Source organism: Zonotrichia albicollis, chromosome 4, assembly GCF_047830755.1.
Source record: "Zonotrichia albicollis isolate bZonAlb1 chromosome 4, bZonAlb1.hap1, whole genome shotgun sequence".
In the NCBI taxonomy this organism is placed as follows: Eukaryota; Metazoa; Chordata; class Aves; order Passeriformes; family Passerellidae; genus Zonotrichia; species Zonotrichia albicollis.
In genome coordinates, this window is record NC_133822.1 from 41,747,164 (window position 1) to 41,772,428 (window position 25,265).

The following is a 25,265-nucleotide window of genomic DNA, read 5'->3' on the forward strand; positions in this document are numbered from 1 at the left end:
AGCTTATCAATGAATAGATGTGCCTATATTCACATTACTTCCACCTTCTGAAGTATTTTGTAACTTATAATATTGGACAACTAAACTGTAGCAGCTGCTAGAACTCAGTCATCCCAGACTCATGTCGTCCACTTGACTTAGTAACTGAAGTAACAAAATAGATAATAAGAGCATTTGGCAAAGAACAAGAAAACCTAGACTGATTTGGATATTATAGGAATAGTGTCCAAATACAAAACTACTTCAGAATATGCACTGGATTGGACAAAGATTTAGCCATCATAATCTGCTTGCTATGCAGTGCCTGTAATCTGTTTGTCAGTTATGCTGCTCTTTCTCTATTTTAACATATGTAACTACACTTGAATACTGAAACTTAAACATGAACATTTAAAAGGCACAACTGAGTCACTAGTAAGTGTAGAAGAAATGCAGAAGCTTTTGCATGTAGAGCATTTTTTTTTCTTTCCTTATCACCAAGTCAAATATTTGAAGTGAGTTCCAGTGTGGTTTTGCATGGAATGTATTTATGTGTATTTAGTCATATTGAAATGTTTGAATTTGTACCCAGCCTTATGATTACAGCTAACACTAGATATTCTTAATGATTGCTGACATTTGAACTGATAAGTAAAATCAGAAAATTCACATAGACTTTGAATTTCAGTTATGATATGAATTTTGAAGCTCTAAGAGACTGCTTCATTTTAATTTTCTGTATGAGGTGGAAACTTTTAGGGAATTCCCTAAATCTTTGGACTGTACACTTAACTGTAATACTTGTCATCTTTGCTGGTCTGCAAGGTCTGAACTTGATATTTAATGAAAGTATTGAATTGAATTTTTTTCCCAGTGCTGTAGTAGTACTAATTTGTAAAACTAATGGATAATAGTGTTAATTTATGGCAAAACTTTGTAAAGAACACACAAGCAAGATTTAATTTCTTATTCAAATCATTAGTAATGTTGTATTCATGGCATCAATATTCTTAAAGTATATATGCTGTCCATGAAAGCAATGGCATCTTTGGCATGAAGTAACATAATTAGGAGAGCAAGTATTGAAATGTTAGAGTGCATGGTGGTGAATCCAGTCTCCTATACAAACATTTAAATAAGTTTCAATATTTGCTTGTAATATTTCACATTGGCTCACATACCAGATGCTCTCTGAATTCTTTGCACTTAGACTGGGGGGGAAGGGGAAAGGCTGCAAATTTTTTTGTTCTTAAGGGTAGCAGTACCTAAGTTTGCTTATAGTGCTGTAAATTTAATGCTTGCAACTGTTCAGCCACCTCATGAGTGTTCTGAAAGTGTGTTTACTTCTGAGACTGTATTGCTGTTAACATGGTGGGATTATTTTGCTGAGCATGAAACTGGATTGCCTCAACCAGTGCAGATACCAGTCTGTTTACATACAATGGAGAAATGGATACTGCCGGGAGGTAACTGATGTTTGTCTGTGAAATTCGTCGGGCATTACTTTCATCCTAGGATGATTGGCTCAGTTTAACTTTCTACAGAAAGTATGTTTTGCAGCTGAAGAAAGTGTATTTGGAGAAGATTACCTTAGAGAGATACCACTACTGGATTTTTGTGCCTGTGTGTTAGGGTCTAGCAAAAACACAGCTTATAGAAACTTATTGGACTTGACTGATAAGCTGAAGAGTGAGTTGAACTTCTGGTTAAAATTTGATAACTCTTTAAACCTTTCTTTCCAGGTGCTTCAAAATACTGAGTGCTAATGGAGAACCAAAGGTATTTAGACCTAGGGACCGCGATGATATTGTGAAAACTGTAATTGAGCCCATGGCCTCTGAAGGTCTCAGAACCATCTGCCTGGCATTCAGAGACTTCCCAGCAGGGGAGCCTGAGCCAGAGTGGGACAATGAAAATGATATCGTTACTGGTCTGACATGCATTGCTGTTGTTGGGATTGAAGATCCTGTGAGACCTGAGGTAGGGTCACCAGCTAAACTGCAGCGATTCTGTTACACGGGATTCATGTTTTTCGTTATGCGGAGTACAAGGAACTGAACTGCTGTTGTATGCCTTAAGCATAGTTAATAAATGAAAATCTAATTTCTTAAAGAGAAAGTTAATGGAGCTATAAAAGCAGATTAAAACTACTTAATGTCACTTATGCTGTGTTACTGAAGCTCTGTACAAACTAATAACTTAAGGTACTTACTGTGCAGGATCTCAGTAAATGAAACAACTTGTTATTTTTTTACCACTTGGAGTATTAGGACTTTTGGTTTAGAAAAGATTAGCCATTGTGCTTGTTACCAGTTTCTCATGGGAAATGATGGAGAGAGGTGAGCTTGTCACCTGAGACGGAGGGCAGGGAGTATGGCTTGTGGTTGAGGTGTAAGGTTTTGCAATAGTGAAAGCTTTTATGCCACATGCACGTGAAAGTTGGGACTGATCTTCACTATTGTCACTTCACAGTAAAAGTTACTGATAAGTAGTGGCATATAAGCTGTAGTTTATTTCACATAATCATAACTAAAATGGCAGTACTCAGTACAGCCTAATATGTCATGAGGATTTTTGTGGTATTTTGAATACTGTAGTATTTGAAAAATTGCAGGAGGGAAGGGAGAGAGGAACAGATATAGCAGTGGCACAAAGCCCCTTGCCAGAATTGCAACTTGTGTAGCTTTTAGGAAAACAATTGTGGCATACTACTTAATTTTTTTTAATGTTCTATAACTGAAGTCTTCATTTTAAAATAAGTTATCCTTTACTGAGCCATAAACATTCCTTTTACTCACAAGTCTAGATTTATGTATCTAATGCACAGTCTCTAAGCCTGTGGGATTTTTCCTTGCTTGCAGGTACCTGATGCAATAAAAAAGTGTCAACGTGCAGGCATAACTGTACGTATGGTCACTGGTGATAACATCAACACTGCTCGTGCTATTGCACTGAAATGTGGTATTCTGAATCCTGGTGAAGACTTCCTGTGTTTAGAGGGCAAAGACTTTAACAGGAGAATACGCAATGAAAAAGGAGAGGTAAGCATACTGAGTCTCTCAGCAAGGAGAACAACAGATACTCTAAGTTTCCTACCTGTAAAATATAACCAATGCTCTTTCTGCAGATTGAACAAGAGCGAATAGATAAAATTTGGCCAAAACTTCGTGTTCTTGCAAGATCTTCTCCCACTGACAAACACACTCTAGTAAAAGGTAGGTAAAAATTCTCTGAGCTTCTAAGTAAAGTTGGACTTCTTTCCCCTGTGCTTCTAGGAAAAAAAAAGAGGACTGAACAATGGGAAATGCCTGTGAAAGTTGTTTCCAACTGATTTTTTTCTTTTCTGCTTGAGAGGTGGAGCAAATGAGCACTGTTTTTGGTGACTGTTGTGTTTGTTTGTTTTTTTGTTTTATGACTGATAAAGACAAAAACTGGATTTCTCTTTCAGGCTAAGTCTTTTCTGTGTTGTTAATTTAGAACTATAACACTTGTATGTCATTTTATTTTAGGTATAATTGACAGCACTGTCTTTGACCAGAGGCAAGTTGTAGCAGTAACTGGTGATGGTACCAATGATGGTCCAGCTTTGAAGAAGGCAGATGTTGGATTTGCTATGGTAGGATTTTTTTTTTTTTTGCATCCTCAGTATTTATCAATGACTTATCAAATCACTTCAGATTAAAGAACCTTGTTTCATGAGCAGGAAGACCATAATGAAAGAGACTGCCAGTTGATGTTTGGCTTTGGAGGCCAAATCTTGTACATCTGAAGTACAATTGAAGCAACAGCATTTTATGATAGTGTATGCACTTGTCTGGATGATTTGTTAGGTTACATGGCTTCCTCAGCTACCCTTTCATGTGGCTGCCAAACAGTGTCTTGGCTTTTAAGTGCCTATACTGTACAGACTCATGCTTTAAGTATGTGGGTTTCAGCTTTCTTTCAAGACACAGAGTAAGACAGATTCCTCAAGCTTCCTTTTGCCACAGGATTCCTCCTCACTCTTAAATGTAAGAGGTACACTTTGGTCATGGCAGCTCACTGTAGTCTTAAAGCAGTTGAAAGGAAAGAAAAAATGAAGACCACACTTATACCACATGCAGAAAAAGGACAGACTCAGATTCTACTCCTGAGAGAAAAAATGGGAAAGATATTTCACATCATTCTCAAGGAACTTTTTCCAAAAACATAACTTAAAATTTGACAGCTACGTATGAAATGTTTTCTAGACTGTAACAGTCTTGTTGTAACAAGTATCTTTGTATAGCTGCTGTAGTTGCCGCTGTCAGGGGCCGATTTGTTTCTGTTTTGAATGTTTCCTGCAGTTGCTGTGTTCATCATTGTGAGGAACTATCTTCTGTAACTGCTTACCTAAATAGCACTTAAAATATACCATATGATATCTAAAGGTATCTTTTAAGGTGAACGCATAGCTGTGCAGGTGGCAGGTGACTCATTTCCTTGACAAAATAATATATCAAGAGTAGGGATCATTACATTTGCTATTGAGTTAGTGGATTTGGAATGCCAAAAGAAAAATTAAGATTTTTTGAAGTAGGTGTCTTCAGGCATCATTACACAGAACACAGCTGTTTGAGTACTGTAGGAGAGTAGAAGTGCTTAAAATTTAAGAATGTCATGTTACTTTGCAATGCATATGCAATGACATTGCATAGTCTAGTGTTCAATGCTAATGCCCTTCTGCAAAAGGCTTTTGGTAATGTTTATGATCCTACTGTGTTGCAAGCACATGCATTGCCTGCTGCTGGAATCCATACAACAAAATAATTAGGGGAGAGCTTGAACTGTAGCACTGCACCATCTGGTGGCCTTCAGCTTGAACAGGGTTCAGTAACATTTCTTTTGGAGAACTTAATGTGTCTTTACTGTCAACTCTCAAATTTATATTAAGGTCATTATTTTAAGGAGAGCATTACTTTGTTTTCATTTTTCCAGGACTTTCAAGTAGAACTTGTTTCAATAGGCCTTTATATGCTTACGTTATAGGAGTCCTTCAGAAATTGTGCATCCAACTGAATGTTGACTAAGGACATAATAGCTTTTATCATAAAATGTCAGTGCATCCTGTTATATTTCATAATGTTTTTCTTTTTCTGCCAGGGTATTGCTGGAACAGACGTAGCTAAAGAAGCTTCTGATATTATCCTTACAGACGACAACTTCACCAGTATTGTTAAAGCAGTTATGTGGGGACGAAATGTCTATGACAGCATCTCCAAATTTCTTCAGTTCCAACTTACTGTCAATGTAGTAGCAGTAATTGTTGCTTTTACAGGAGCATGCATAACACAAGTACGTACCAGTGAGGAATTGTTTCAGTTAATTAAGGTTGAAAGAGTCATGATTGATTAATTCTTGAGTTCAAACTCTCACTTAAACAGTAGTCCAAGGAACATAATGCTATTCAGAACATGCTAATATTGTGTGATAGATGCCTTTAATAGCTGCAGTTTTCGCACTTCTATTGGAGGGTTTATGTATCTATTTTTATAGGATTCTCCACTTAAAGCTGTGCAGATGCTGTGGGTAAATCTCATAATGGACACATTAGCTTCTCTTGCCCTGGCAACAGAGCCACCCACTGAAGCTCTTCTGCTGCGGAAGCCTTATGGTAGAAACAAACCTTTGATTTCTCGTACAATGATGAAGAACATTTTGGGTCATGCATTCTACCAGCTTGTAGTGGTCTTCACACTCCTGTTTGCTGGTAAGAATACTGAGGCTTTACAAAGTTATACTGAATGTTGTAGAGAAGTGTTTCTTTAAAACTATTTTTTTTTTGCTGTAGTGTATATGTAAAGACACTAATCAAGCTGCTCATAAATGCCTTTTTTATACAGGTGAGAAAATTTTTGACATCGATAGTGGAAGAAATGCACCTCTGCATGCTCCTCCTTCAGAGCATTATACTATAGTATTTAATACATTTGTGATGATGCAGCTTTTTAATGAAATTAATGCCCGAAAGATTCATGGTGAAAGAAATGTTTTTGAAGGAATCTTTAACAACGCTATCTTCTGTTCTATTGTGCTGGGGACGTTTGTTGTGCAGGTAAGCAGATTCTTGGACAGTGGGGGGAAAATGCATTTAGTGCACCGTGTACTTGCTTACCTTGGAAATGCCAATCAGCTAGAGCCAGAGATCTAATTTCTGCAACGTGGAAAACCTCCAGGGTCAAGCCCACAATAATTAAGTTGTAAGTGCAGCTTGATGGAATTTTCAAACCTCTTTGAAGTTGGCAATACTGGAATGTTGTATTGTAATTACCTTTAGAATTTTCAGCTTCTTCAGTTTTATTTTAGTATTCTAATCTCTTGGCAAATGTTGAAGAAGTTGTGTGTCATCTGTTCATTCATCCCTTGCCCCTAAATCTTTTTTATAATATCTACTGGTGTATCTGAATGAGAGTCCATTTAAACAATTATAGAAAAACAACAACTTTTTATTTTCTTAATGAGATTAGGACGTGAATAAGCTTTAGAAATCTGAGTATCAGTTTTTACCTTTCTGGTGCAGGAACCAGTGATGCCTACTTGTATATATTGTAGAGGTGCTATTTTAAGTGCAAAAAAACCTGATGTCTAGGGATCTTCTGTTCCAGCACATAGGAGAACTCATAAAAGCTAGTCAGTTAACTCAGTACATGTTAACAAAGGAAATTAAATGATCTTCAGTTGATTGGGTCCACATGCTGTTGTAGAGAAACACCAATTTAAAACAATCCACAGTAAATAGTTACAAGAACTATTTTCACCCTCTAAATAGCTTTCACTTTCATTAGTCAGAAGAAATAACAAACAAATCAGTATACTACTTCATTTCAGAACCCATTTTCATTTTGAATGAAGTTATTTGGGACAAATAACCTACATATTAAGCTTCTCCTTAGACTTGATAATTCATGAAGTTGATGGAAGTTATATCAGTTCAAGCATTGGAAATGTATGCACTGCTGTTTCACATTAAGTCAGGGAACTTACTCTTTCAGGTTTAGATTTTTATAGATGACACTTCTTCAGGAACTGTTCTTATTTTTTGGGTTACGAATAAGCAGATTGACTGTTGTGCAACCAAGCCAAACATTTAGAAATTACTCCTGACTGCCACTGTGTTTGTTCTCTTTATAAATTTGGCAGTCTGAATGCCTTCCCACTCCTGATTTATCTCAGTGTTTAATTTTGAGTTAAAACAGAAGATACTCTTTGCTTTTTCAGCTGTCAGGTGTCCTACTTAATGGTCAATACTGTTTCCTTTTCATGTCTGCCCTGCTGCTTTGAATTGTTGATTCTCCAGGGCAGACTTCCATGCATATAATTCCTATGCAGAGGGATACCTTGCTCATTAGGGCCCATACAGCTTGTTGTAGTAGCTAAGGCAGTAGGAGCTCATTTAATTTAGCTTTTGAGCTCTCTGCCCCCTTCCCCCAAGATTTCCTACATGTGGTGATTTAAAGTCTGATATTTAGCACTGATGTGATACATAGTAATACCCTGTAGAATTACTTCTGAGATATTTCATGTCATATGGATCTACGAATTCTGTTAATACAAATTTCTGGTTCTTGGACTTAGTTCCAAGAGGGGTGTTCATAGCAAAAGTAATCACTGTGCATTTGTAGCATCAAATGTATACTGTAATCGTGAAATGAAGGGAAAAAAAATCAAGCAAAATTGAGGAGTCAGCAAGTTTTCATGAGTGTGACATTTGAAGAATGAATGGGTAGGTCTTGAAATACTGAAAAGTGGAAGAATATGGCGTAGGTTTGGAAACTTGCTCAAGACAATGAAAGAATATGCTTAATTGGATGGGAAATCTCGTGTTCTCTTGCAGAGCTGTCTGTTGTGATCTTAAAGCATTAGGGAATTTTCTAGCAACAGGTCACTGATACATGTTTTATTATGTTTTTCTCCACAGATAATTATTGTGCAGTTTGGTGGAAAGCCTTTCAGTTGCTCAGAACTCTCAATTGAACAGTGGCTGTGGTCCATTTTCCTGGGCATGGGCACACTACTTTGGGGCCAGGTAAACTAGGATTTTTCAAAATGCCAAATATCTACTTGCAACAATATACTTTAAATGGAAAAAACCCCCCCACTGTATTTAGCATTCAGGTCTTTCAAGTGGACTATATGAATATATGAAGACTAACAGTAAATATTAATTACAGTAAATATTAATTACAATTAATATTGTAACAGTAAATATTAATTACAATTGACTTGTTCAATAGATATAAAAAGTCTTTAGTTGAATATTCCTCAGAGTGGGTCAATTGTTAACATTACGTAACTAGATCCTGTGGCTGGTTTGTTTAGCAATTTTTAACTAGAAGCAACTGCAGTTACCTTTTAAATATGAAATTCTATCAGCCAGATATGAGTACCAGAAAATGTGGTAACAATACACAATGCAATGAACATGCTAATCTAAAATATATTTAACTTGGTGCTTAGAAGTTTTCTTGAAAATTGAGAATTACTAAATTTGACAGTATTTTCTTGATTTAAAAACCTCCCAGAGTAGCAAGAAATGCAGCAAAACTCAAATCAACTTTCTTTTAATCGTTATTTGCATAATTGTGGCATAATTGAAAAGTCTTCCCACTTAGTAAGCCATTACATTTGGACTTTTATTTCCTTCCCCCCCCCCCCCCCCCCCCCAGAGTGTCATTACTATTGCATGCACAACAGTGCTTGTAAGCAGCAAGCTTATTTACGTGAAACTTTAGAGCTACAGAGTTTTCTATTATTTAATGACATAGTTGTCTAAACTTTTCATACCACATGAAGAGTTTTCCATTACAGTTTCTTTCCTTCCATGAAGTAAAAGACACTTCATGTTTCACCATAAAATTGGTAGGATGAATTTTAGTTGTAAATACATACATAGACGTATGTTCTAAAAGTGACTAAGCTTTTTAACAAGGTTCTCTGGAAAATTAATTATTTAAAAAAATCAAATAGCGTCACTCTGAGGTGACTCCTAGGAGAGAATCGAGATGGCTTGAAATACCTTTGACCCAAAGTATCTTCCAAGGGCAAAGCTTCCCTACTGCCATTCATGCTGCTCTAGCATCTCATTAAATTCAAAGAGCTTGAATTTTCTGAGAATAATAGAAACTGAAGTGTGAGCTGGGAGCATTCATAGTAGCAGTTTCTGCATAAAGGGCTGTTTATCTTGCTTTTGGTGCAGACTTTTTTCCTCTGCAGCTGCAAAAATGGTCTTCTAGGTTTGTAATGATCAAGGAAAGCAGTCTTAGAATTTATCTGAATCTGCTACATATAATATACCAAAAAATTACTCCCCTTAACCACATGTAGTTTTTGTTTAAGATATATAAATTGCTATACACCAAGCAGCAAAGTAACAGCTTGAGATACACAAAATTTCAGAAACATCACTTGCCTTGCAAATGGATTGATATCTCCCAGGTCACAAATGAATGAATGTCCTCTTCTGTATTTCTGAATTAATTGTGGCTACTTTAAGTGATGGAGGTCCCACTTGAGGTGACAAGTCATGCTCGTCAAACTGGTGAAACTGTAAAAGCTTTGGATACAAGTACAATCTACTGGATTAATGGCTTTTTTAGTTTCAGTACTGCTCCTTCCTGGCATTGCCAAGTAATGTTAATGTGGAATTCTTGTCCCTGGCAAGGTTGTTTTGTACTCCAAGTTTAATTTCACACCTTGGTTAAAGTAGTAAGTATATTCACAGCTTTGCAGCTATTCAGCTGGAGTGATTGTTTTACACTGATACACTCACCCTGTCTATGTAATTTAGTTTTTTCAACTTTGGAAATTGTATGCAGGATATCTGTTAAGCCTTAAGACTGGTATTACTTTTTTTTTTTTTTTTTTGTTAAACAAAGAATATTCCTGATAATCCTGATTTATGTATTTCATTCACTGTTAGTTGATTTCAACAATTCCAACCAGCCGACTGAAATTCCTTAAAGAAGCTGGTCATGGAACACAAAAGGAAGAGATTCCTGAAGAAGAACTAGCAGAAGATGTAGAGGAGATTGATCATGCTGAGAGAGAATTGCGTCGTGGTCAGATCTTGTGGTTTAGGGGCCTAAACAGGATACAAACTCAGGTATGGTCTTGAAAAAGGTAGGATGCAATGGGTGTTATGAGGGAAATTTCTCCAGTTTTGACTAAGGTGGCTATTTTAACTGGTGTGACTGAGATTGTCAAAAGGGGGTATGGATGGATGTGTAATCCCTCAGGGTCCTCTGTTTTCTTCAGCTTTAAATGCAACTCTTGCCTGTTTATCTGCTCTGTTTTTAAAAAGTGCCTTTTTTTCTTTACTTTTTGTGTGTTATAGATGGGATGGTCCTTTCTCTTGTTCTCTCTCTCTCTTGCTGAGCAAGCTGTCACAATCTCTGATTCCTTGCAGATGGATGTAGTGAATGCTTTCCAGAGTGGAAGTACCATTCAGGGGGCTCTAAGGCGGCAACCCTCCATCGCCAGCCAGCACCATGATGTAACAAATATTTCTACCCCTACACATGTAGTGTTTTCCTCTACTACTGCTTCTACTACTGTGGGGTGTGAGTGTGTGTTCCTAAAGTGCATGAAATTAACATTTCCTAATTCACGTACCTAACGTTTCTCATTTTCTCCTTAGTACTTAAAATCATCGTTCAGGCTTTTATAGAGCTCTTCCACAAAGTGGAGTCCTCAAGACTTTTTTTTCTTAGAGGGCTGAGAACAGGTGGAACAGTTTCAACAAAAGACTTTAATGCGAAAGCTGTGAGCCTGCACATCCTGTGCCTTCATCCATTCGTGTACAGAAGGAGTTTTAAGATAAAAAGGGAAACTGTTGTAAATTTTCGAGTATATGCCTCTTAGGGTGACTTGCATTGAATAAGTGAATTAACTGTATAATCATGGACCCAGGTCAACAAAAATAGATCTCTTGCACTGTAGCACAAGCAATACTCAAGCAAGCTGATTTGGAAGCAAACCGTATGTTGAAGATATGAATGTAGTTAGAACATGGAGCACTAAATGCATTTTCTTTGTAGCCTGTAAGGAACTTTATGAATCTCTGCTTTCATTGGACCATATTTACTGAATAACAACTTTTTCAACATCAGGATTCAGGTGGCGAAACAAGGCTTCTAAAATGCATACAAGTCAGAAGAAATGCAAGTTAGCTAATATAAAAAGGAAAAAAAATTAAGCATTAAATGGCAAAACTTTCATTCGAATCTGAAGGGTTCTTTTTCCTCTCTAGGTTCTTCTGGGAGCAGTTCATAAGCCATCAGTGACAGCGAAGTGTCTCACCTCAATTCTCCCATCTCTATCTTGTGCTCTAAGTGGCATTTCAGTTTCAGCCTTCCTCTCTGTAGAGGCTGGAGATTTATTTGCTCTTGGATGTAGGCCTAAACTCTGGAGCCAGAAGATGCATAGTAGTTGTAGTTGAATACTGATAGCCAATATCTTTCTTCAGAGTTTTCCATCTTAATACATGTTTAACTTTCTTCTCCAACTTCCTAGAGACGGGTTAAATAATTGGTTTTTTAAAATAACTCTGAGAGGGCTGCTTCTCCCCCTTCCCCTCCCTGCTTAAACTTTCAGATTACCAGATGGATGAAGACCCTTAATTTCAGGAGCTGTCTTAAGTGAAATGGTGAAATCTTCAGACTCTATTTATTTATTTATTTATTTTATTATTTTTTGGGCTCAGCCAGAATTCGCGTGTGAGCTTGCACAAGCATTTACCTCTGTATTTGTTCTCTGGTGGTGAGACAGGTATTTCCCTACCTTGCAGTAGTACTGAGAAGCTCAGCTCACATATTTGCATGCCTCAAGAACACAAAATGAAAAGTAGATTTAGCACTTAAGGATGCACAGGATTGCATCTCCTAGTTAAAATGCTAATTAGTAACCTGTATCCCTAACTACACTCCAGAACATTAATTAGACATTCAGAATTCTCTAGAGAGCAATGTCATTCCATGCTGCTATTTGAGCAGAATCTACTGGGCACTGCAGCATCTCATTGCATCAAATGACCAATGCAGATACAGAGCTACCATAGCAGAGAACTAGTTTTTTTATCCTCACTATTACAGCCTTCTGCTGCACCCTCCATAAAAGCAGCTTTTGAGAACTAATTTAGATTAATGGGAAGCAGATGTGTTATTGTCTCTTTTTTGGAGCTGCTTGTTGGAAAATAGTTCCTATGAAGTAAGGTTGCAACTCTTAAGCAGCCATCTGGTTAGGAGGATTTGGAGTGCCAACTGCATTCCTTGCTATTCTGGTACTAATATGAGGAAGGCCTGATGACAGTATGAATTACACTTAACAAATTGTCTTGTTTGCACCTCACTTACATGATTTATTTATAGTTATCCCTCTAGTTTAATTATCTTGAGTGGTTGAAAATAGAGCCTTCAAAACACTAGATTTTCCCTTTTAAAGTGCTGAAAGTTTGATTTCTGCCTTTGTGGCTGGACTCTGAGGGTCCTGGGCTTGCTGTAGTGTCTAGTCCGCTTATGAAGTATGCATTCTGCATGGGCACCAAGCCTTTATTGTGGGTATGCATATATTCTATGATGATTACAGCTGTCCTCTAAAGCCAGAATTGTTTTTCATTGCTGCTGATGTTTTAAATTCTCATCTGTAAGCAATGAACAAACAGTCCCATGGGACATTCATATTTCATTTCGCCACATAAATGGCACAGTGGGATGCAACATGCCAAATAAAGTCATTGCAAGCTTTCAGTCTGGTATTGTCACTGCTAATTTTCTTGGTAAGTGCCAATCCAGTTTAGGCAGCTGGCTGGACTTATTTAAACCTTGTATAATGCGTCAACTCTTTGACAGTGTGCTCAATTCTTTTCATGCAATGAACAGTAAAGTACTAGCTGCTGTTATAATCTTTTCTCCAGCACATACACTCTCTTTTCTGTCCTCCCCTTACTGGTAGTTATGTCCTCCCCCTTGATTGTGTGCCCCATCCCTGTTTCCTGTGCCCTCTTCCCTTGCCTCCATGGTTAATTTGGCTCAGCATGTACCTGTAGTATAAAAATGGGGACATGATCATTTTGGAGTAAAATTCTTTGTGCAAGTGGTCTGAGGGAGCAGAGGTGGGGAAACGATGCTACTTCTAGAACACAGCTGAGACATGAGACTTTATCATGTGCAGTGGTTCCATTTAACCAATTTGATTTTACACATTGCTTTTGGGGAGCCCTTCTCTGTTTACAGGGAACTTCCCAGGTGTATCTTAGCTGTTTTGAAGTCTCTGCTCTTGATCTGCTTGACCTTCCAGCTTCATTCCCTCACCTGGAAGTCACTTTATTTTTCCTGTTGAGGAACTCTGGAAGCACTAGTCATGATGTGTTTCTCAGCTTGAAACGAGTCATCTTGGATGCGCTAAGAAAAGCTTTAAATTTGACTTGCTGTTTGTAACAGCAAGTTCTTGTTTACTACAGAGTTGCTCTGCTGCTTACTATTTAACACTATTTCACACTGCTTTGCTGGAGACTTGCTCAGGGTAGGGATGTTGAGAAGTGAATAAGGAAGGAGTCAACAGGAGGGGGAAACTGTCTTGGGAAAAGTGTTGGATGAACGAGTGAATGACTTCTGCCTCAGCGTACTTGCTTTATCAGTTCAAGAATGGATCCTCAATTTCTCTAGTTGATCAGGGAAACACGAGGCATGGGAGAAGGGGTGTGTGGGCAGCTGGTTTTGTCATTCAAATAATAGTTAGGGAAGCTTACATTTGAGTCAGCCTGGACATGCACAATTTGCAAAATGAAGGTGTACTTTCTTTTGTCTCTAATCTAACTATGAGAGGTTTATTTATAAAATCTGCTAGCTTGGCTTTCTGATTCAAAAAATATTAAAAAACTAAAAGACATGAAACAGTCCTCAGCCTGGGAACTGTGTCCATGAATTCAATGTAAATCGAAGACTCAGCAAAGGCTGATCATCCTGCTTTTCTCATACCTGGCACTACTTAAGCAGTCTCTTCAAAGTTACAACCTGTCCTGGCTACTAAACTGTACAACACAGTATTCAATTTCCTACTTCTGGTCTTAAGTTTCCAAAGCACTGTTCACTAAGGAGCTTTATCTAGAGTGGTAAATGGCTATATACTCGAATATTTACAGCTGTTACAGCGGTATCCTTTTTTGCATGACTTCGTAAATGTTCGTTCATTGTGACATTGGCTTACACTTGCTTGGCTTTTTCATAGTCAGTTGACATCCCAATTCCTAGCATGAGAATTAGTGACCATTTATCCCCTAACTTATTTTCAGCCTCTCCCCTCCTTCCCTCCCTTCAGTCTCACCCAAATATTCAATAAAACACTCATTGAGATTTAATTTTTGAATAAGTAAATATTTGTTGGCCTCACTGCTGAAAAATGCTTAGCCCGTGTTAAATAATTAAACAACTCTAGTGCCATGTCTGAATTTTAGGGCCCTTCAGCTTTTTGCAGTACTTTCACAATTTTTATTCCTACTGTGTAGACTGGCAGTGCTCTACTGAAATGCTCTTCATTTTTTACAGTTTATTGCAAGTTCCACTGCATCATACAAATTTGATTCACTCATGTCTAGCTGTTTGTGGATTCAAACTCATAAGAACCATGCCATTATCAGTAAATATGCAGCATTTTAACAATACTTTTTCTTTGTTTACAGATCCGAGTGGTGAATGCATTTCGTAGCTCCTTGTACGAGGGGCTAGAGAAACCTGAGACACGAAGTTCAATTCACAATTTTATGACGCATCCTGAGTTTAGAATAGAAGACTCCGAGCCTCATATTCCCCTTATTGATGATACTGATGCTGAAGATGACGCTCCAACAAAACGCAACTCTAGTCCCCCTCCCTCTCCCAATAGAAATAACAATGCGGTTGACAGTGGAATTCACCTTACAACAGACAAGAACAAGTCTGCTACCTCTTCATCCCCAGGGAGCCCACTACATAGTTTGGAAACATCACTCTGATTGTAAGCTGAATGTTAACACACTAGCTGCATTGTAAAGAAATTGAAACTGGGTCTCTTCACACATTATGATGGACAAGATGATATTCTTGTCTTGGACTTCAACAGAAGAAACACTTGTACGAATGTAGATTTATTTTTTTAAAAAAAGCTTTCTGCCAGACTGGAGGGTGCTTTTCTGGGGGTGGGAGTAATAATGAACTCTGACAGATAAACAGTAACTCAGCATAAGTGACCTGTGGATCATCTGTTGTACTAAGAATGGTCCTGAAGAGTGTGTTAGCAGAGCTTTAGTTTATCATGATCCTTTTCTGAGGGGAAAGCTGGGAAGGGCAAAGAGGCCCTGGATCATTGAATTGATACTTTAATTTCTGCTGTTGGCTGTTAATAATTTGGATTATTTATGTTTATAAATGATACAGATCTGTTTACAAGGTTTGTAGATACTTTTTTGTTCCTGTTCATAGATGGGAAGCTTCCTTATAAATGATGCAGAGAAGACGAAAAACAAAACAAAAAACCAAAAAAACTAGTCCTTCAAATACTGCTGTATTTTCAGGAAAAGGGTGTTTCTATTGAAACTGTACTAAATTTTGCCTGCAATTTACCTTGTTAAATATTGTAGATAAATTGCTACTACTAATAGCCAAATAGATAACACTAATGCTTTGTAAAAACATGAGCAGTGGTGTTCTAATGAAGTTATGGCCTCTGTCCTAATTAGTTTCTTAAATACATTTACTACTTAATGGTTTTGAAACAACTGTTTAATTTTTAAAAATTTTGAGAAACTTAATGAATAACTTTTGTTCAGAACTTAGTAGGATTGTTTAATGCAGGACATCAACACGTGATGGAACTTGCTTGAAATATTTCTGTTATCTCGGGCAAAATGGATTAAATCAAAATACATCAGAATCTTAGTCCTTTGTTTTTGTCTAATCATGTTAGTTTAGTGCTGTCTTGGTGAACTGTGAGTGGAACTGTGATTTTTTTTCTAATCTATAGACTCCTTCATGCAGCATGAGGGCTGTTGGCATTTTGAAAGGTTGTTAGTGGGTAGCATACATGTTCTCCTTTTTGTTTTTGAAACTTGTTTGTAAACATGAATAAATCTGCCCTTTTGTTAAAATAAAATTGCAGCAATGGTTTCTTACAGATTTTTTTTCTCAGCTCCTTCACTGGAAATAACAGAAGGTACTCTTTTGTGTTACTGGTTACCTTTAAACTGCAATTTCAAGATGGTAACAGCCCCACTCCAAATAGCTCTCTGGGTAAATGGAATCATGATGGCTGCCTCCAGAATGAATGTAAGTTAAGGTACTCAAAAGTCTTCACTGAGCCAAAAGGATACTCCTGGGGAATTAATAGGTCTGCCTGAAATTTCAAGACTTACTGTGAGTACCGTGTAATAAATGTGTCTCTGACTGCTTAAGTGAGGGAGCCTGAGAACTGACATAAAGCACAGGTGAAATGCACCAGAACTGATCTGCTAGAGATTGACTGAAGAAGTTATGGTCTGCCTCTGCTGTATTGTTCACACAGTGAAGGATGATGAAACAGTACTTGGTCTGGCACTTCCTCATGTTTTCTTGGTCCAATACTGCTTAAAAGAGCAACAGAAGACATGAGTTGTAAGATTTCTTTTTCCAGCTCTGTATTCTTAAAAATACCAAATGAATTTTTTTGTTAAATAATCTAGAATTATGGATATTTTTTAAAGTGGTCCCTTCAAAGGACTGCAAGAATTAAGTTGGCAATGAGGAAGGAGATAATAGTGGAGCTAACTGCAGAAATGAGCAGGTTGGGAAGCTCAAGCACATCTTTCCCTTGTGGTGGGGTACATGCATGCTTGGGGTTGTCCTTTAGTGGATATTGTTCAACCTGTGGCACTGTATCCCACTGTCAACCACTCCTGAATTCCATCTTTTCTATTGTACTTCAGTAAATACACTGAATTCTAGGCAAGGGGGTCGAGGGTGGGGGGTTGCACTTGACACTTTGTATAGTGATTTCTCCCACATGTTTCTAGCACTTTTCTTACATCATAGTTCTTATCTAGAGCGCTTGGTTGGGGGGGTCAGTTTTTATGTAAGCTATTTTCTCTTTACTACAAAAGTCAGATAAGCACTGGCTTAAAATAAAGGGAGTTTTCTTTACCTGTGAAGTACACTGCCATGTGGAAAACTATCTTCGTTTAACTTCGTTAATGAGTAATGATTTGACTTCATTTCAGAACAAACTTTAATTTTCCCCTCTTCTCTAGGTGTGATCATGACTGCATGTTAAATCTTTTTTGGAATAATATCTACACTTAATCCTTTTGTGGGGGGTGGGATGGTGAATGTAGGCTTTGTACATCGCTGGTCCCTCTTGATTCTGTTAACATCAATGTGCTGTTCTTGCAGGAAACATTCTTACAGAAATAAGGAAAAGTTGTTTAAGAGGGGGGTATGCTTTCTTTGTGATCTCAAGAAATCATAACATTGCCTAGATTATGAAATGGTTTTCACTAAGCTCATGAGGCCTTCATTGCCTTTCTGGTTGTAAGGTTTACTTGTCTTTCTTCTTGTAACTGAAATAAATAAAAGTGCTGTTCATCTCAGTCTGTATGGGGACTGAAATTCTTGAATGTCAGTACAGTACTGATTTAATCCTGAAATGCATGCCAGTTATAAAACAGCTCTTGCTACAATTTTGCACTCATTTGCTTTGAAGAGGTCATGGTATATAGTGTACATGATTGAGTGATAATGACTTGGAACATAAACTCAGTTCTACACTGAACGGCTTAAAATGTCGTTTGGAGTGGCTTAAAATGGGGTTTCCTGGGTGGGATGTCTGCTATGACTGTACATATTAGGACACCTCATATTGGCTCTGAAGGAGGGCTGAAAATAGTAACTAATATAAGAAGACTTCTTTTTTCCATATTGGCCTTAATAGGAAGAGGAAAATGCTGCATCATGGAGTAGTCTGGAAACAAATGCCTTAATGCTAAATAAGTGGGTAAATGCAGAGGTCTATAGCAAGTACAAGCAGCCAAAATATATGAAATAACATACTCAAAGGCTTTTTTAGAATAACAGCAAGTTTTCCAATGTGTTTTGAAGTAAGCAAACAAATGTAATATTCATGGATGTATAACTTGTGTATATTGAGTATTGGAAAGTGATTCCAAAGGCCTGATAAGTTCAATTTCTACTGCCAGTAGTTCTAGCCTCCGCAGAGCTGTAGAAAAATTCAGATCATAGTTAGCATTACATAGATTAAAGTAGAATATCTTAATGTCTGTACTACTTTTCTAATGCAAATACTTGGTTTTGAAGAGTTGCTGGTTTTTTCCACCTGCACCCTCTCCCCCAGCAGTGCATTTCTTCTGATCTTACAGATTTCAAGCCTTCACTGAAGTACCTTAACTATGTTGGATGAGCCTGGCCAGCATAAAGGGTCTAGCTTCAGTTTATCTCCAGATTGATTAGGCCTGCTTATTCAGGACCATTTCATGAGAAATTCTGGGACAGAATAAAAAGCCTTATAGCTGTTCCTGCCAATCTTCTCCCCTGAACTGTGTCCAGAAATACCTAGCCACCTTCCTCAGGAGGTTGCAGCATCCATCAGGAGATATGACTTAGTTTTTAAACAGAAGCCTCCTACAGGTAGTCCTTGTCCTTTGTGCTCAAAGATGAGGGCTTGCTAAGAAAATGATGGGATGGGTTTAGACAACTGAGAAAAGACAGCATGTAAAAGGTAGCACACTAGATTTTTTTATTACTGTTATGTCCACTTAATTTAGAGTTTTTTACAAAATTTATACAATTAGCAGTTTGAAAAGGTTACCTTGGCTTGCCCCAAATACAAGACAGTGGGAATTTAAACTTGGAAAAATAACTAACAGGAGTATTTCAGGGAGTCAACAGCTTTTGGAGGAAGTGTACATTCTGGAGTACTGGAACATCATCTCACATTCTGATGTAATGACAAGTGTCAATCCAAACCTGAAGCAGCAGTTGCTCACTGAAATGGAAGTGTGCATTCTGGGTCCCTTTGAGCCCTTGCACATGTAGCAGTATCTAACTATTCTGAGCATCTTCACTGGCTTTCCTAGGCTGCCTCTTTTGCAGGGCACAAAGAGAATTATGCTGAAAGACTGTAAATATGATCTTACAGAAAACTTTTCAATGTCTTCCTCCTTGGCAAAGGAGGACTCCTTGGCCTTGGTGTCACTCTATGGCAACTGCTCAGGCACAGAATGAATACTGGCTTTTCCTGTTTTAAAGCTCTCAGTCTCTTGTAGAGAATTAGGGTGTGCTTTGTGTGAAAAGCCTCCCAAAGCTTTTGATTTAAGATATAATAAAAACCACAAAGCCAGTCTACAAATAAACCCTGGAAGATATGTTTGTTATCTTCAACAATTTCAGTATTACAAATACAGGATTTAACTCTCAGTTTTCCACAAGTTGGTTGCTCTGATGGCTGCTGGGTACAAAGCATCTTCAGTTATGACCTAAGGTTGTTGCGAGATCTGAAGGTAAGCCTGTATTTGGCAGATATTTGTGGGGAAATACATAGCTTATTTTGAATACTGTGCTGGCAGCTTCTGCATAGTGTTTTGTGCTATGTATTTTAGGAGAGAATGTGCAAAATGAACAATTTACAAAATTCAGATCCATGCAATAGGACCTGTAAAAGGATAGATAAGTGGCACCGAATGCTTGAAATAGGAAATTCTTCAAACTGATATTTTGGTAGAAACCAGGATTTTGCTTTGGACAACACTGCAGTAGAGATGGGAAGATTTCTCTTTAATCACTTGCCGTGTATTGGCCATTAATGTTGTGATCAGTGCACCAATTTAATTCATTGAGGACCATCATTCAAAAAGCATTATAACAAACAAGTGTTTTTAAATAAAAAGAAAATTCTAGAGAAGGTACTCTTTTTGTCATATTTTAATTTCCCTAAAAGATGAGTCATTCTTAGCTTCTTTCCTTTTGCCAAATCAACTAGGCTCTGCTGAAATAAATCTAGCAGTATATAGACATAAATTACAACTTGGTAACTCCTTTCTGTCTTCCCTTTTTCAGTCTGCCAAGGATGATTATGGGGAATCAGTGAAGGACAGATGGAGTAGGATGTGCAGTTGTGGATTTGTCTCTTATCATATTTCTGTCTTGCCTTTTGATCCTCTCTTCTGCTTTCTTCTTCAAGTTCTCACTCATTCTCAGTAAATTTTGGGAGTACTTTTTATACGGTAGCATCCTTTGGTGCTGTAGCCCAGAGCAACTCATAGCTCTTTCAACATGATCTGTGGAAAGAACTGGCTTTGGAAAAATAAAGAATGAAAGAGAGACAGACAGCTTTTTTTTCCCAATTAGAAAGAAAGACAGTATGAGTTTCATTATGAAATTTTTAAGCCCAAAATAATTTGCAGGCCAAATATCACCAGAATGGGGGTTGGCTTGACTCGTTACTTAGCCCACAAAAGATTCAGAACACAGCTAAATTGATGCCCTTATAAGAAATTAGTTTCTGATTTTTCCAGTCAGTCAAAAGCGACAGCACATGAAACTGCCTGAACACAAGAAAACACACAGAGAAGTTAGGGAGTCTTCATCCTTGGACACACTCAGAACTCAGCTAGACACAGCCCTGAGCAGCCTGCTGTAGCTGATGCTGCTTTCAGCAGAGGTTTGGAAAAGATAACCTGCAGAGGCCCTTGCCAAACTCAGTAATTCTCTGATCCTGAAATTCTTGAGCTGGAGGTGTAATTCTATTGGGTTTCTTCATTATCCTCATGGATATTGTTTCTTTACATAGATGGAATTCAACAAAGGCATTAGTCACTGGAACAGTCAAACCTAAAGCAAAGCAAGGAAGCAACTGATTATTTTCTTTCTCTTATCTAAAACTGACCTGACCAAAAGGCTTGCTGATATTTGCCTGTTTTAATGCTTACTGTGGTAGCAGAGCTTGGATCACTTCTGCTCTAGTAAATCTTCTTGAATCATGACTGGCACTCTGTAGTTCATAGGAAAGCCCACAGATTCTAACATGGCCTATAGAAAGCTTAAGACCTGTGGAAATCAGCTTCTCTTCAAGGAGAGGATTTCTCAATTTTTTATTTGCCTCTTTCAGGTGTAGAAAGAAAAAAAATTAGCTGTTTCTAAGGGAAGTTAAACTCCAGCTTATTTGAAGATTTGTGTGGTTTCATGTTTTTAATCATAGAAGGCTATAATTTACCTGGAATTGAGAAGCTAACTTTTCTCCTTATCTTAGTTCATGGAGTGGTGGTGTGGCTTTTATCTAATTGAGCAAAGTACAGGTGAAATTAAATGAAATGCCATATCAGTTCTGATCTTGCATACAAATGCTGCCTTCTTCTGCCTAGAGTTGCAGAAATATTTTGCTACACTTAAAGAATCTAGTGTTGTACCAGAATTGGATTCTCTTTTTATTGGCTCTCACATAATTGTCTATAAAACTTTAATGCTAATGTAAGAAGGCATTATGAAACTGCCATTCTGATCTTAAAAAATGTTGCAATACGAAAAAGTTTCAAAGAGTCCATGCATAACCTGCATAGTAAAACCGGCAGGCTGATCAAATGTCATAGTAATGAGATGATTCAACCCAAAATTTGACATTCTAACATTTGAAAAAATAGCTGAGTTTCTGCAAAACAGAAACATGGTCTTTTTTTGTTAGAAATAACACGTTCCTTTTGAAACTAAAACACATTTAAAACAAGTATGTTTAGAGGAGTGGGGGAGTGCCTACAACATTAACTTCCAATATGCTGTATAATGGCTCTCTACCTTAAAGCTGCAGAAATCTTTATAATTTTCATCTGTGGAGTCAATATATTGAAGCATGTTTCATTTCAAAAGTCTTAATGATTCAATAAAAGATAACTCTACAGCAGGAGGTTAAAAGAATTCTGAACTGCCATTTTTAAGGAGCTTGGGATGATGCCCAGCCAATTCTGTAGTCATGTCAGTACTTGAATAGTTATTATGGCTTTAAATCTTACTGACTTCAGTCTTTTTCAAAAGGGCCATAAACAGTCCGAGTCTGAATATCAACTGAATGATCAAGTGTCAGCTTGATACTAATTAACACAATCAGCATTTTACATATTTGAATGAAGAAGTGCTACAGGCTTTTTGATCACTGGATGAGCAGTGTGAGCTGATAAAATACCACTTGAGAAAATTATTTTCCATTGGTTTTCTTTATTACTGTTCCCAAAGGCAATCAGCATAACCAATAGACCCCTCAGTGTTTGTTTTCCAAGGTCATGCTTCATCTCTGACAATCACTGTCAAAAAGACTGAAATACTGGGACATACTCGTGCATGCTATCATATACCCAGTTTGGAACATTGCACTTGGAACCAATCCAAGTCCAACAGTTAAGCCATAGATAGCTATTTCTAAACTGACTGTATCTGAGATATTGCCAAAAAAAACTCAGAAGTGCTCCCTTCTGGGAGTGGCTTTCTTGCTTTGTTTTAGTCTTGCAAGTCTTGATGATTTTGCTGTAACTCAGAGAAATCAGGCCTCAGTGGAAACTTCATGGAAGAATTTATTTATGTACTAAGCACCCTAATAAAATTATACAGCTCAAGTGGTTTGCTTTGGTGTTATGAAATGAAAGGGCTTAGCCATTTCTAAGAAGAAAAGTTGTTATTTTTCTGTTCATGCCTGTTGGTCTACCATCTCCAAACTTTTGAACAAGCTTTGCCACCTGCCAAGGAGGATCTGGTGTTGAGGATTTCTTTTGCCCCCCCAGCAGGGAGTGTCAACAAGTTCAACTTATAAGTATCTGTACAGTCAGCCTTGTCAGCTTTCAGCAAAACTGTAGCTTTTATAAGCAAACTGCTCCACCTCATTGCAGGGATGTGATTGGGTTAAACTGATCCTTTCACAGAGTGGAGATGCAGTGTGTGATGCTGGCCCAGATTACCACTCCTCTCTTCCTGAAGCGTTCCCTCTGTTTCATTTCAACAGCTCCTGTGACAGTGTGGTGAACCACACCGGAACCATTTCTGGGCAAACTGCTGCTGCAGGCTGCTGGGCTGGGCTGGGCTGGGCTGGGCTGGGCTTCTCTGCTCAGCAGCAACTCAGCACAGACCTGCTCCCATCGTGACTCCTGCTGCCCAGCTCAGGGAAATAACAACCAAGGCCCTGTGCATGAAGGAAGTAGGAACTGAAAGGGGAGAGTGGAAGGAAACATATGAGCAATGAGGTTTTTGAAAACTTTTGGGGAAGAAAAGCAGGGTAACAGGATAGAAGTAAGAAGAGCAGAAAACATGAATGTACAAGTTGAAAAGCTTGTGTTTTAAAGCAGATTTATCCAGCCTGAGGCAGTAATGTCAGGAGCACTACAAATTAAGCCCTCTACTTATGCTAGAGTATTTAGTCACTTTTTGATAAAAACAGTTAGTGTTCTGTGATACAACAGAATGCTGTTAACTCCTCAGGAAGCTGAGGATTTTTTCTGAAAACTTGTTCTAATGAGAAAATTGTGGGCATTCTTCCTTGCTTCATTTTCATCCCACTCTGATACTACTACCACTCCCTTCATTTTTCTCTCTGCATCAGCCACACAAGTAACAGTCAAGAAAAAATCTATATGATAGCAGCAGGAAGCATCTGTGGCAGTCCATCATGTTGTGGGTTTGCCAACTGTCATGCTGGGAAGTTCTTCCTGCCTAAGCACCCAGTGCTGCAACAGAAAAAAAAAGGAAGCAAAAAAAAGAAGAGTACAGATGGAAGGATTTCTTGTCCAGAACAAGTCCCTGTCCTACTCTGGTAAAGTAGTGATGAACGCAGATGTGATTGGTAATGCTGTCTCTCATATCTCCTCTGCAACCCTCCTGAAATGAAGCAGCTGCCACTGCTGCCTGAGTCCTGTCCCACTGGATGGGTAGCTAACCTAAGAGAATCAGTCTCCTAGTTCTTCTGAACACACTAACAGAAGTCTGGTTCAGCCCTGGCAAAATAAACTGTCTCCTTAGATGCCACAAAGTGGCAGCAGAGGAGTGACATTCCTGCTCTTAGTGACATTTCAAAATCAGCACCCAAGTGGTCATTTCAAAGTGGTCATTTCTGGACCACTCATGAGACACAGAGTCAGGGATCCTTTTAGAGGATGCATGGGGGGTGTGGAGCTGGGAGATTTGCACTATGAGATGGCAAAACAAATGCATAGAGCACAGCCCCTGCTAAGCACCTGGAGTCTCTGGTGGGTCAGACCTCACCCTTCAGAAAGCAATTAGCAGAAGAAATTAACATCAAGGATGTTGTAGCTGAGGTTGTTCAAGAACAATTAGGTTCCTTGTTTTTCAGTAATTGTGGCGTATTATTTTTCCTCACCTGTTTTTGTAATTACAATGATTATCATTTGTCTTACTTTGTACCTGGCAGTTGCAGACATTGGTTTCAAGCACTTATTTTAGCTTTACTGCTATTGGAAGACTGCTGCACTCTAAAGAAAATAATTTTATGGAGGATTATAGAAGAATCAGTAACAGGATTAATGTCTAGCTCACAATTCTTATTTCAGCACTCCAAGAAATTGCTAGCGTGCTTCCAGGGAATACTTACCCCTGAAAATTATATATAAATAAAATTCTGAGTCATAAGAGTTTTTTTTTTTAAAGGCCACTTGCTAAAATTACCTATAAACATGCCTTAATATAGTTCCACTTCGACAATTAGATTTTTTTCCTGAAAATTTCAGTGAGCTCTGATATCAAGAGCTCATTTTTCTAGTTAGATTTCTTATTCTAGATTCCTTGTTCATGTTTATTCTATTCCCTAGATCATTCTCCTTTAAGTGAAATGTTCCCTTCTAGTACATACCTAAAGAGTTACTTTACCAAACCAGGCATCTCCATACAATTCCCCAGTTTTCATTTATTCACCTTTGCAGCTAACATCCATGTTATAGCAAATGAATGATCCTGTTAGATGTACTAAGTGAAGATGCCCTAAATCATTCTGTATAGCATCTTCTGAAACATTAATAAATTTGTACTAACCTGTGCTATGTTGTATTAAATTCTTCTAAAATTGATCTAGCTCTCACAGACTCAGTAAGACACAGGAATAGTAATAGATTTTTAAGTGAACATTACTAAATAATTTGCTAAAGCAAATTTATTTCAATACGTTGAATTTTGCAACATGACAATTTCAGGTATTGTATGGCAAAGAGATACCAAACTACATATCTATTTAGGAAAAAACTGCTTGACTTATTTTTAGAAAAGCTG

The 25,265-nt window shown here is 37.8% G+C and overlaps 1 protein-coding gene across 7 annotated transcripts in view; it reads left to right on the forward strand.

Moving 5' to 3' along the window:
• Window positions 1-17,587, forward strand: part of ATP2B1 (ATPase plasma membrane Ca2+ transporting 1) — a 60,220-nt gene extending 42,633 nt beyond the window's left edge. For 3 of the 7 annotated variants that reach the window (XM_074539636.1, XM_074539637.1, XM_074539638.1), the window contains exons 12-22: window positions 1,722-1,959; window positions 2,841-3,020; window positions 3,107-3,194; window positions 3,489-3,595; window positions 5,101-5,292; window positions 5,494-5,707; window positions 5,841-6,052; window positions 7,916-8,023; window positions 9,917-10,099; window positions 10,331-10,489; window positions 14,672-17,587. In XM_074539636.1, coding sequence (XP_074395737.1) covers window positions 1,722-1,959; window positions 2,841-3,020; window positions 3,107-3,194; window positions 3,489-3,595; window positions 5,101-5,292; window positions 5,494-5,707; window positions 5,841-6,052; window positions 7,916-8,023; window positions 9,917-10,099; window positions 10,331-10,489; window positions 14,672-14,983 — 1,993 coding nt within the window. In that variant the 3' untranslated portion in view covers window positions 14,984-17,587. Of the gene's footprint in view, window positions 1-1,721; window positions 1,960-2,840; window positions 3,021-3,106; window positions 3,195-3,488; window positions 3,596-5,100; window positions 5,293-5,493; window positions 5,708-5,840; window positions 6,053-7,915; window positions 8,024-9,916; window positions 10,100-10,330; window positions 10,557-14,671 lie in introns of all 7 variants that reach the window. The other 4 variants (XM_074539639.1, XM_074539642.1, XM_074539641.1 and 1 more) reach the window with 4 other exon arrangements.
• The last annotated feature ends 7,678 nt before the right edge of the window (window positions 17,588-25,265 follow it).